At 47.7% G+C, this 13,708-nt stretch overlaps 1 protein-coding gene across 1 annotated transcript in view; it reads left to right on the top strand.

Moving 5' to 3' along the window:
• KSR2 (kinase suppressor of ras 2) overlaps positions 1-13,708 on the top strand; it is a 516,639-nt gene that overhangs the window by 477,372 nt on the left and 25,559 nt on the right. The window contains exons 15-16 of the mRNA XM_007938202.1: positions 7,017-7,113; positions 8,643-8,776. Coding sequence (XP_007936393.1) covers positions 7,017-7,113; positions 8,643-8,776 — 231 coding nt within the window. The remainder of the gene's footprint in view (positions 1-7,016; positions 7,114-8,642; positions 8,777-13,708) is intronic.

Raw genomic sequence — 13,708 nt, 5'->3', positions numbered from 1 at the left:
CCTTGTATTCCTGTCTGTCCAGCTTTCCCTCTACGTGAATGCTGCCCCTCTGATGTCTCATGGCTGATGCAAGGGGTGTATCTCCCTAGGGTAGGTGGGTGCAACTCCCTGGGGTAGGTGTTCTGCTTGTAGGTCTTTCTACTGTTGGACTGAGAGCTAATCAATGGAAGCGAGTCAATTTCCAGGCCCAAAGGATAACCACGGGGCCATAGTCTTGGGGGTTCCACCAGTTTCTAACATACTGGTAATTCTGGTCATGTTTGTATTTTTGAATTTTGTTCCACATTTTCCCTCCCACTCTATGTCCAATTCTGATCCCTTTTGGAGTGATTGGCATTGGTAGCCAGGCACCATCTAGTTCTTCTAGTCTCAGGGTCAGGAAGGCTGAGGTCCTCGTGGTCCATCATATTTTTGGACTAATTATTTCCAAATGACTTTGATTTTCTTCACTCTTCTTTGCTCCAGATGAGGAGAGACCAATAATTGCATCTTAGATGGCTGCTCAAAAGCTTTTAAGACCCCAGTCACTCACCACAGTAGGATGTAGAGAAGATTTTTATGTACTATGTTGTGCCCATTGACCATGATGTCCCCTGAGACACCTATGGGGTTTTCAAGGCTATAAATCTTCACAGAAGCAGACTGCCTCATCTTTGTCCCACAGAGCAGCTGGTGAATTCAAACAGCTGACCTTTCGGTTGGCAGCTGAAAGCTTTAACCACTAGACCACCAGAGCTCCATTAGAGCTCCAAAAATAAGCCAATGGTAGGTACATAAGCAAAGAACAATGAAGACACGGCTCTCTCAGATGTTGTTCCAGTTTGTTGGTTGTGACACATAGTGGGGACCTCACTCCCTGGAACATGGGAAAAGGAAGTTGGGCCAAGGCCATGTGAGAAGGCTCATGACACTTGCTGTCTGCCGGCTCACTTCCTCAGTGCCCAGCTGTGTGTTGGGACGTAGCAGTAAGGCAGATGCACCTGAACTCTGCCTGCCTTCATAGAGCTTAGAGGCTGGAAGGGGAGACAGCCTTTAACTGAAGACCCCAGCCATCACATAGATAATGACACCATGACACACACCACAGATGGAGTCCACAGTGCTGGAGGGGGGACCTGTGGGGCAAAGTCCTAGATGGGAAGTTGGGGAGGCTCTTGAGAACAATGGGGGAGAGTGTTGCAGGTCAAGGAAGTCGCATGGGCAAAGGCCCTGAGGTGGGCAACGTAGCCAGAGCAAAGGGAAGAGTACAACAAAAAGAAGGCAGAGCAGTCTACAGGAGCCAGCTGGTCAGGGCCTTGTAGGCTGTGTAGGAGTTTGGTCTCTATCCATAGAGCATTTGGAAGCCATTGAAGGGGGTTAGCAATGGAGTGACATGATTAGCATGGCAGTTTGAAGCAGTCCTTTGGAATTCTGGGTGGAGGATGAATTGGCAGTTGTAGTCGTCCAGCCTGGAGAGATTTATTAGAATACTGTTATTGGCAATAATAAACCAAAAAAGAAAACCACTGCCATCGAGTCGTTTCTGACTCATAGCAACTCCCATTGGGTTTCCAAGGCTGTAAATCTTTATAGAAGTAGATCACCTAGTCTTCTTTCCACAGAGCAGCTGGTGGACTTGAACCACGGACCTTCCAGTTAGCTGTCAAGTGCCTTACCCACTACACCACCAGAGCTCCTTTGGCAATAATAGTGTCTCAGTATTTTTCAGAGTACAGGTTGTAGCCACATGCTGGACCAAATACTTCACTTGTGTGATTCCATTTCAACTTCATACTCAGGAATAGAGGACCCAATAAGCATGGTGAACAAGGGCTTACCTGCATTTATACTCTTGTGTGGAGAGCAATTTCACATGAGTTTCACCATCATCTTATGATGAAAACACATAAAACTGTTTACTGCAGATGAGTTAGTAAGCACAGGTAGGCCCAGACTTACCTTGCTTACCGGGTCCTCCATCCCTGTCAGGAATTGTACATTGGAAAAGAGGCTTTGGCTCTGTAGGAAGGTGCTATAGGACTGAGAGAAACAGATGGCAGCTATACCTAGAAGCAGAGTCTTGGATGTGGTGAAAAAATGTAAAATTGTTCACGACAGATTGGGAAGTAAGCACACGTAAGGCCCTGGGTAATTCAACACTGCCCACACCCACCCTATGAGACAATACGTACTACCCCACTGTATTCATTTCTTCTTGCTGCTGTAACAAATTACCATGCTCAAAACAATATACATTGATTATCTGACAGTTCTGGAAGTCAGAAGTTTGAAATGGGTCGCACTGGGCTAAAATGTGCTGGCAGAGCTGTGTTCCCTTTGGTGGCTCTAAGGGGACAGTCTAAAGGCCTTTTCCAGTGTCTGGCTGCCCACACTCTGTGGGTCATGACCCCTTCTTCCATCTTCAAAGGCAGCAACAGTGGACAGGTTGAGTCTTCTTAATATCATGTCTCTGCAACCTCTTCTTTGGGAGGCAAAACTCCCTCTGCCTCTCTCTTTTGCCTCTCCCTTCACTTTTAAGAACCATGGTATTATATCCAGCGCTCTGGGATGATCCAGACCAACCTCCCCACCTCAAGACCGTTAGTCACATCTGCATTCTCCTCCCCATGGAGGTGGTACATGCACAGGTCTGGGGATAGCACACGGACGTCTTTGGAGGGAGTGATGCTTCTCCAGCTAAGAAGGGAAATTCCTTGCCCCTGTTCCCAGAGGAACATGATCTTTGCTGCTGAAAAGTATACCAGGAGGGGTGTGTGTGTGTGTGTGTGTGTGTGTGTGTGTCTGTATGCACCTACTGCCCCAGAAGTTAGAGAGGTATGAAATATGTCCTACAGCATTCAAACACCCTCTGCCGACCTCCAGACTGACTTTGGTACTGAGGACAGCAGGTCTCATTAATCTTCATTGCCAAAGGTGATGGTGGAAGTGACATTAGAGCTTCTCTTTTCTGGGGGCCTCTGATGTGCCAGGTACTCAGAGTCTCAGAGAAAGATGCTAAGAGACAAAGCCTGGAGGTTAAACGCTTAAGCTGCAGAGCCAGGCTGCCTGGGTTAAAATCCCAGCTGTACCATGAATCATCCTGGCAAGCTGTTTATCATCCTGAGCGTCAGTTTCCTCATCTGTACAATGGGGTTGCTGTAATTCATCAGCCTGAGAAGGCCGTCAGTCGCAAGGCACCATGTATTCGATGGACAACAAAGAAAGAACAAAGCATTGGTGGCTAAACCGTGATGACCAATGACTGCAAGACACATTCTGAGTTCAGAAATGTTCAATTGTGAGGAAATGCACATGCTAGGGTCAGCGGAACCCTGCCATAATACTCACCTCAGGGGATTCCTGTGCCCAGGCTGGTACCTGGCACATAGAAAGTGCTCAGTACACATCAGCTTGAATTGTTACTGTTATCTCCATTTCCCAGCCCTGATGTCACTAAAAGGAACCCTGGTAGTGCAGTGATTAAGCGCTCGGCTGTTAACCCACCAACTGCTCCTCAGGAGAAAGACATGGCTATCTCTTTATGTAATGATTTCAGCCTCAGAGCCCTGTAGGGCAGTTCTATTACATCTTATAGGGTCTCTGGAGTCAGAATCAACCAGATGGCAATGGGTAATGTTCTAAGTGTCTACATCTATGGAACCAGCCCCCACAGCAAGAAACAGACCATCACAGCCCCCTAGTCTTTCACATGCTTCTTCCATCCCCTCCCCACCAAAGAGTCACCATTGTGCTGACTTCAACACACAGAGGAGTTTTGTCTACCCCTGTACTTCACGTAGATAAATGAAACTTTGGTGTCTGGTCTTGTGTGTCTGGCTTCTTTTGCTCAACATCATATGTAAAAGCTTCATCCTTGTCTTTGACAGTTAGCAGTAGTTTGCTCATCATCATATTGTATAAACCAATAAACCAAACTCACTGCCGTCTAGTCAATTCTGACTCATAGCGACCCCTCCTTGGGTTTCCAAGATGGTAACTGTATGGAAGTAGATTGCCCAGTCTTCCTTCCGAGGAGTGGCTGGTGGATTTGAACCACCAGCCTTCTGGTTAGCAGTCAAGTGCCTTGGGCACTAGTGGGAATGTATTTTGTTACTTGGCTAGATCACAGTTCATCCATTTTTCTATTGGTTCCGGTTGGAGGCCATCGTGAACGAGCTGTATTAACATTCTAGTAATTGTCTCTGAGTGAATACAGGATGCACATCTGTTGAGTGTGTACCTAGGGGAGGAATTGCTGGTAATGGGTTATTTTTATACTTGGCTTTAGTAGATGTGCCAATGAGTCCCTGGGCAGTGTAGACAGTTAATGCACTTGCCTGCTAACCCAAAGGTTGGAGGTTCACATCAACCCACAGACACTTCAGAATATAGGTATGGTGATCTAATTCCAACAAATCAGCCCTGCAAACCCTACAGAGCACAGTTCTACACTGATACACACGGGGTCGCCATGAGTTGGAATCAACTCAACAGCAACTATTGTCTTCTTCCAAATGATATTACCAATTTCTACTCCCAACAGTCAGAGTCGATCTGTTCCACAACAGAAGCCATCGGTCGTGAGAGAAGCAAAGGCTTTAGCAGCTGTTGCTGAAAAGGAGGGTGTGAGCAGAGAAGATATGGGGGAGGGAAATTGGAAGCCTGTGACTTTGATGCCGTTTCCCTGAGCAGGAGGCTCTGGGAGTCTTGGGGCCTGTTGTGATTATTTGCTCTGTGGTCTGCAGCGAGGACGTGTTTTCTGGGCTCTGGCCTATCATGAGTATAGGTAGCTGATTAAGAGTGAAGCATCCTGGGAAGGGAATCTGCCCACGGTCTCCACTGTCTCAAACACTTAAATGTCAATATGGTTTAATTGGCTGCACAGCCCACCCTTCTTCCACCTCTCCTCCAGCAGCCACAGCAAACATGCAGCTGGGACCAGCAACAGGGGACAGCCTTGAGTCATCACGGGCTGTCTCCCTGTGAATCGGCTACCTCGGGAGTCTCACCTTAAGCTGATGAAGAAACAAATCTTAGTTAAAAATCATAGGTGATTATATGTAGTGTCTTGGATGGGTATGTGGATAGATGAATTGATTGCTGAGGGGGTAGGTGGTTGGGTGAATGGATAGACAGATAGACATATGTGTATATAAGCATATCATTTATATATTCACTTACCCCTCATTTATCAGCAGGGCTAGGTTCCACAGGTGGTTACGTGAAAATTGGCATTAAATGAAAATGGAAGATGACCATATAACATCCCAAAATGGAGGACAAGTACATCATTACACGACTGCCACATTGCATCATTAATTACATAGCTGCCAAATTACATCATTACACAACTGCTAGACAACTAAGAATCATGGCCCAGATGACACATGACCTTAATTATCATAGCCATTGTTACCACCAATGTACATCGTTACTGTGCAAAATAGTCAGATAGATTTTTCACAATTGTGCTGAACGCAAAATGTCAAATAACAAAATAGTTGATAAGTGAAGAGTAGGTGTATTTGCACAAGTGTCTGTGTTCACTGTCTTATTGATCACTTATTACTTGTAATAGCCAGCCTTTTATGAGTATTGACTGTGTGTTAGGCAGGAATAGATACTTTACACACCTGATTTCATGTGATTTTCCTAAAAACTCTATGAGATAGAAAATGTTGGTGGCCTCTTTTTACAGATAATGAAACTGAGGCTCAGAGAGATTAACTGTCCTGCCCAGCATCGCACAGTCACTAAGTTACAGACCAGGATTCGAATCCAGAGTCCCATCTAGACCTTTGTGCCCCTAACCACCATGCTATACTTCCCACCGAGGACCAGACGCTGTAGCAAACTCTTTCTCATTCAATCCTAATACTAACTCTCCAAGACGGGTGTCACTAGCTCCCTTCTGGAGACGAGGAAACTGAGGCACAGAGAAATTAAATGGCCCACCCAAGGACACACAGTGAGTGGAGCAGGTATTAAAACTGAGATCCCTTGGAGACCAGAGTTCATGCTTTAACCACCGGGAACTACGATCTCAGAAAAGCCTAGTACCCAGCAAGCTCTCCTTAACACTAACTGAGTGAGAAAATTGCCTAGAATGTTTTAGTAATAAAGTCACAGGTTTTTTTAAAAAATCAAGCTGTTATTTTGATAGAGTTGAAAAATTGATTTTCATAATGACATTCTTCTTACAGCCAATATTTGATTCTATGAGCCAGACACTGTGCTGGGGGCTGAGGATGCTATGAAGAATCTGGAGTTCACTCACTCATTCACTCATTCATTCATTCATTCATTCACCCACTCATTCACTAGGTGACTGTTCATTGAGTGCCTGCTCTGTGCATGCCTGGAATTGGACTCCATGCCAAGGAAATGAACAGATGAGCATGTAGGCAACTAAACAAGATGTTTGTCTCACTGCATCATGTTCCTTTTCATCCTGTCAGTCATCCTAAACCACCGGTCCTCCAAGTGAACGCCATGAGGCTGAAAATCATTTGAAAACCCCTCTATCCAGACAAATGTCTGCTTTTTCGGTCTTCTCATTGGTGTTTACACACCCCTGTCTATGGGTTTGAATGCATCGTTTGCTGATGATACTTAGACATATCAGCCACAGCTTTGCTAGTCCTTCACAGTGGTCCGCCCACACTGGCAACTCACGACGAGTGGAAGCAGCTGGCACAAGTGGCCAGCAGTGTGCTGTCTGAGGAGCCCAGAGCTGTTGGCTTAGGTACAGCTTTCCACCTGTGAGACGTTGGGATTGACTGACCATAGTGAATCCACTTTCAGCCTAGGCTAGACTCTGAGGCGTCCTTGGATGCCAGAGTTGGTGAACATCCTGAAGAATCCAAAAGATTTGCCTCCCAGGCCCACATCCTTGAACCCCATTTGAGGTCCAGCCCCAGCTTTGTGATCTTGTAGGCATACCAGTGGCGTGCCCACTCTGGGGTTTCTCATTTTTAGTAACTGTTGTGGGTCGCCTTTATCTTAACAGTCCTTTATCCCGTCCTTTTGTCTTTCAGTCTCTGTAAAGGACGGACACTCTATTCTGTGGTAAGAGATGCCAAGATCGTCTTGGATGTCAACAAAACAAGACAGATTGCCCAAGAAATTGTGAAGGTATGGTAGGCTCTGGGCCCTCCTTCTAGAACTTCAGAAAGACCTGGCCCCTGCCTGAGAAGCCCCACAGAGCTCCTGAGACACCTGGTCTGGCTTCAGACCACCAGTGTAGGCTTAAAAGAAATTAGACTTGGCCTGAAAAACGCCAGGCTGTGTGTAAGTAAGAATTTTGCTGAGGTATGACTGTTAGGAGTGGTCTGCTAATACTTAGCTTCTGTCTGGTGCCTCATCCCCATGCTACTTGGACATGTGAGAGCTGGGGCATGATGGGCTTTTCAGCTCCCATTAGAATCCCTCACCCCTGTTGTTAGCTCCTGTTGAGTTGGAGGCAACTCACCATAGTCTTAGGTGCAGTAGAATGAAACATTGCCTGGTGCTGCGTCATCCTCAGTCACCAGCATGTTCAAGGACGCATTGAAGCTCTTGTGCCAGTCATCTGACTGAGAGTCTCCCTTGCCCTCACCGGTCCTGTGCTTCACCAAACACGATGTCCTCATCTTTGATCCCTCCCAATGATGTGTCCAAAGCGAGTGAGCCAGACAACATCCTGTTGTGGTCCATAAGGTTTCCACTGGCTGATTTTCTGAAGGAGATCAGCAGGCCTTCCCTCCCGGTCTGTCTTGGTCTGGAAGCTCTGCTGAAACCTGTCCACCATGGGCGACCCTGCTGATATTTGAAACATCTGTGGTAGCTTCCCACATCATAGCAACGTGCAAGCCACCACAGTATGACAAGCTGACAGATGAGTGGTAGCCCTTAGCCCTTGCACCCTTGAGTTGTGCCCCCATTAGTGTAAGCCAGTCTCCCCATAGCCATTGAGGAAACATCCAACTGCTGGGTGTTGTTTTTGATTAAAACAGCTGGGGCCTTGCTGTGTTTTCTGGTGGGTGCTTCATCAGCCAATTGTACTCAGGCTTTCATTTCCTATTGGAAGTGTTAGGACTGAGCCGCCAGAGGAAATAAAAACATGTCTACTCATGAAGGCAAAGAAAACCCATCTAGACTCTCCCCTTTGAGCTGGACTTGGAGAAGACTCTTCTCCCTATCCTTGAGTGTTGGTTCATGACACACCTCTTGAGGAATTTGCTGTGCGTTCTGCATTGGCCTAGACTAAGGGTGGATGTAAGGAGCAAGTCTCCTGCGGAGGAATCCTTCTTAAAAATGGAGGTGGAAGAAGATGGTTAAATAATTCCTTTCCTCTGGGGACCTTCTTCCAGATTTAGCCCCCACCCTTTTCCTTCTGGGGACATTTTTAGGAAACAGAAAAGCTAGATGAAGTTACCCGAGGGTGGTGGCTGATGAGTGACATGAAGGCCCTGCCTCTTCCCACCGTCATGCCTTCTTCCAGAGCTGACTTCTTACTCCACCTCCAAGCCCTAGTGGTTGGGCCCTAGGCGCCCAGCTATTCAGCGTGATCCTCCTGGGGAGGCAGGATTGCCAGGCAAGCGTTGCGAACCCAAGACAGGGTGTGGCAGTGAGTGCACTGGCTTCCTCTGGCCACCACCTACCTGTCCCCTTCCTTCTTGCAGGGCATGGGCTACCTCCACGCCAAGGGCATCCTCCACAAGGACCTGAAGTCCAAGAACGTCTTCTATGACAATGGCAAGGTGGTGATCACAGACTTTGGGCTCTTCAGCATTTCTGGGGTGCTGCAGGCTGGCAGGTAAGAGGTGGTGGAGGGGCCCAGAGGGGTTTTTGACAGATGACTGTGAGGGGGTGGTAGTCATCCCAGTGGTTCTAGAATCTCAACTCGGAGTTGGGCCTGAGGTCACTGAGCTGAGTCGCAGTGCTACCACGCTGTTGAGAGGTGCCCAGGCCATGGCTTGAGTGCCTTCAGGGCCAGCACCTTGGTCACCTGTCTTGCCATTGACCTTTGAGGGTTATTGTGCAGAGCATCCCCAAATCTTGTGAAACCCTTGTCCTTGGATTTTACTGGCCAGTTCTTCTCTTACCCTAAATACTCATCTAGAAGTCATGTTCATCCAGGGGTCTCTGCTCCTATGAGTTGTGAGTTCATGTAAATCTATTCATTTACTACAGCCCAGGGATTAAAAGTAAGAGAGTTAAAGTCAGACTACCTAGGCCTAACTTGGCTCTGCCACTTATTAACTGTGACTTTAGTCAACTTCTCTGAGTTGTAGTTTCCTCATCTGCAGGAAATATGATGGGAGGACCATATGTATCTGGAAGGGTCCTTGTGAGGATGAGATGAGGTAGCATGCATCCAGCATCCTGCTTCCAGCAGCCAGCACAGCACCTGGAGACATTAAGCATCCCTCCAACGATAGCGCTAAGTTGTTGTGATTGTTATTAATTTGCATATAAATTCCAGTATCACTCAGGAGAATCATTAACCATCGTTAAGTAATTAACTCTCCACCACCACTCACGCTAGAGCAAGCCACATTGAGTTGACTGTGAAAAACAGCTTGATTGCAAAGAAACAATTGATAATTCAAAAGATCTACCCCTGTGACTTTTCATTAGAGGTGTGTGCACACAGGTACACATAACACCACACACACATCACACAATACAGATCACACACAATACATACCACACACACATCACACAGTAATACCACACATACCACATAATGCATACCATACACACACATACATCTACCCACACATACACCACATGCATATACTACACACAACCCACAGACACACATTCACACACACACAGAGATACATTGTATACACATACACACACACCCTGAAGACACACTGTACACACATTCACACACACATACCACAGACACACTATACACACATCTACACACGCACACACCCTGCAGACACACTATACATGCATTAAAACACACACCACACTCTTCAAACCCCTGTTTATGTCTCTCTCCATGTACCTTACATCTGGTTTCTCTCTCCCAGAAGGACCTCCATATTATCTCTCCCTTTCCCTCAGGTTCAGTTCCTTTGGAAATCACTGATCTCCTTGAGGTACCCCAGCCGCGAAGTGGGTTTCGTTCATGCTGTATAATACCTTGTATCTGAGTCAGAACATCCAAAGTTTGACAAAACTCCATCCAGCCACTTCTGAGTGATGCAGTAACAAACAGAAACCCAGTGTCTTTTACAAAGTGTCCAGGCAAAAAGGACTCACAGCAGCCTGCAAAAATCTCCCCAGTCCCTGAGAAGTAGGCAGCAGGTAAACAGACAGATCAGTAGGCACGGGGAGAGTCAGAGCCCACAGAGCCAGGAAGGCAGTGTTGTGTAGGCTTCACACTGTGTAGGGGCCTGCCTTCTGGGCTGCCCTAGCTTTGCTGGTAGGGTTCATGTACTCTCTTGTTTCCCAGGGCCCCAGGCCACGGGCAGGGCATACACTTGATAGTATTATTCCTAAACTCAAGTATATGGATCAACACAACAGAGAACCAGCAGGTGTTTTCTTTAACCTGCTTCAGAGCTCTTGAGAAATGGAGGATTCATCTCTCCTGCTGGCTTGTCCACACTCTCTTCCATTCTCCTTGCTTGTGGATTTCCCCCCAAGTGAAATAAAAGGAGCCAATCCTCAAATGTCCTCCCTTTAGACTCTTGGTTTTCTGAAACCACAGGGAGAGGAGGAGGAGAAGGAAGGGCCATGACTTGGGCATCCTTCCTTTGGCTAACCCTTGGAGACCCAACGTCAACCAGGAAGGAAGCTCGACCAAGTTGGAGATGAAGTGGTTCTGGCCTTGTCACCCACAGAACACCACCCCAGCCCTAGCCTGGTCGTCAACACAACCCAGTAAATGTCAGGAGAGGCCAGAGGCCTCAGTAACAGCTCCCAACAAGGAAGCCACATGGGAGATCCGTGGGTAGCCATCATCAGCACTTTCATCCCTGTTCCAGTTAGCTATTGATGTGTAACAAAATGCCCCAAACCTAGTGGCTTACCACAAGTTGTTATTGTCTCATATGTTTCTGAGCATTGACTAGGCCCAGTCTCTCTTATGCAGGTGCAGTCAGATAGTGGCTGGAGGTGGAGTCAGCTGAAGGCATCCTCACTCACATGTCTGGGCTAGCAAGCTGGAACAGGAGAAGTCTTACTTCTTCTCTTTCACCCTTTCCTTCTTCTGCAGCCTTTCACGTGGCTAGATTGGGCTTCCTTACAGCCTGGCAGCTCAGGATAATCAGACTTTTTATACAGCAGCTGACTTCCCCCAGAGCAAGCATTCAAAGGTCAAGTGGAACAAACCTTTTTGTGACCTAGAATCACAAGTCTTAGAACATCCTTTCCACCAGTCTATTGGCCAAGCAGGTCACAGATTCCAGTGGAGGTGACATAGTATCCACCTCTCAATGACAGGGATAGCAAAGAATATGTCTCCATCTTTAATCTACCACAGCCACATAGCCATTATGGGGACTGTGACAAGGAGGTGGAACTCTTGGGGTGCCCTGTGAGGCCCAGGACCTTTTCCACTTATAGACTCACCTCTGCAGGGGTTCAGGTCATTGTTTGCTGCCTCCTCTTTGTAAGCAGACAGCTCCATACAAGAAGTGCCCTTAGTGCAGAGGGGAGGCCTCAACACAGCAACCGGAGACCATGGAAGCCTCTGAACACAGGGCCCTGAGGAGCCTGGTTGGCAGCACTGGGGCCTGGGTTCCAGCCCCAGCTGTGGGCATTGCAGGAAGCAGAGCCAATCATTTCTCAGGAAGCAGGGGCTGGAAGTTCCCTCATTCGTCAATCAGTGTTTAGCCAGCAGACATTCATTGAGCATTTACTGGGTGATCAGTGACCAAACCTTGTTTTTATTTCATACACATTTGACACCCCGAGTCTCAGTTTCCTCCCTTGTAAAATGGAGGTGGGGAAGGAACTAATAGTACCTGCCTCATAGGGCTGTTGGAACAATAAACAGGGCAGAGATGAAAGGGGCTTAGTTTAGCGTTTTGCTCCCTAATGGTTCTACCTGCATTAGTTCACAACCTAGTCTCTTGGATTTTAAAGACTTAAGATCAAACAGATCTTAGCTCTCTCATTCTTACCTCCGGGACTTTGGCCACGATATGGAAGAGTTTTGTGCCTCTGTTTCTGAGTCAGAATTGACTCACTGGCAACGGGTGTGTGTGGTGTGGGTGTGGGTTTGTGAGAATAATGGGGATGGACAACCTGGCACACAGTAGGTGCTCAGCAGGACTTCTTGGCCTTCCTGTTCTCCCTCAGTTAGAGCTTAGGGTATTGACAGCTCTGAGTGTCCAGCTGCCCGGCTTGGCTGTGAGGTGGGGGTCACCCAGCAGAACGAGCATATTCTGAGCTTCCAGGCAGACCCCAGGGTTTCCACTGGAGTACATCCTAGGCGTTGCCAGCATACAGCTACTGCACCATCATCATCGAGACAAGGTGTCATTTAAGATGCCAGTGCCATCATGCCAGCCATGTGCAGACTGTTATTAATCATAATAATAACCATCATGAAGATGATTGGGGTTTGTCACCAGTGGGCCCATCACCATGGGAACGGGACACCCCAGGGTGTTTGTGCCAGGCATGGCTCTTGGCCCCTCCCAGGCATGTGCCCACACTGCCCCGGGCTGATGGGGATTGTGTGGGCACACACCTCCGCCCACTCGCCCACTCACTCTGCAACTCCTCCCTTGGCACAGGGAGTCGGGGAGGCAGCCTGGGCATTTGGAAAGAGATGAACACACGAAGTGGGCCTTTCAGCAACAGCGTTCCCCCACCCCAGATGGCCTGGGTGTCCCAGGGGAAGTGCTGACTGGCCAATGCCAAGGCCACTTTTCCTTGGAGGACATTCTCACTTTGGGCTCTAGTCCCACCTCTTTTCTGAGTCCTTAGGATAAAGCAGTGATAATTATGTCCAGTATTATGGCATGCAGCCCTGTAATGCACACTGCCTCTTTTTAATCCTCACCACAACAGTGGGAAATACAAACTAATGTGTCCATCTTACAGATGGGAAAGTACTTTTTAAGATTGGTCCTTAAAGCCTGGCTGGTCTCTCTGATTCTAGAAGCAAGAACTCACTTGACTCTTGACGACTCAAGTCTTTGCACACGGATTGGAGCCTTATTTTCTGACAGAGGAAGTGGGCTCTCAGGTCTGCTGGTAAACACGGGGAGTGTTTCACCCGCCGGTCACGTAACACTAACAGTGATGCACTCAAGTTTGGGAGCATTTCCTTATTTCCTTATTAAACTAGTGCAGTAGTTATCAACCAGAGCACTTCTTCCCCTTTCCCCCCAGGGATATTTGGCAATGTCTGGAAACATATTTGGTGGTCACAAGTAGGGCACGGGGCCGTGATACTGGCATCTAGTGAGTAGAAGCCACATTATACGATGCTGAACATCCTACAATGCCCAGGAAAGCCCCATAACAAGGAATTATCTGACCTGGAATGGCCACAGGGCCATTGAGAAGCCCTAAATTAGAATAGATTTAATGATGTCTCTCTGCCTACATTGCTTCCTCTCATGTGAATTCCAGGCTGCCTCTGGTGTGGGAGTGCGGGAGGTGAGGGATGGCTAGTATCCAGGGGCGGCTCACGGGAGCTGGACCACCTTGGAAATACAAGGGAGTGCTGTGGGGATCACAGCTGTCACCCAGCTTTGCTGCTCTCCCACAA

The sequence above is a fragment of the Orycteropus afer genome, unplaced genomic scaffold (genome assembly GCF_000298275.1).
Source record: "Orycteropus afer afer isolate SDZICR_OR568_19922 unplaced genomic scaffold, OryAfe1.0 scaffold00048, whole genome shotgun sequence".
Taxonomy (NCBI): Eukaryota; Metazoa; Chordata; class Mammalia; order Tubulidentata; family Orycteropodidae; genus Orycteropus; species Orycteropus afer.
This window is presented reverse-complemented; position numbering and strand designations above follow the sequence as displayed.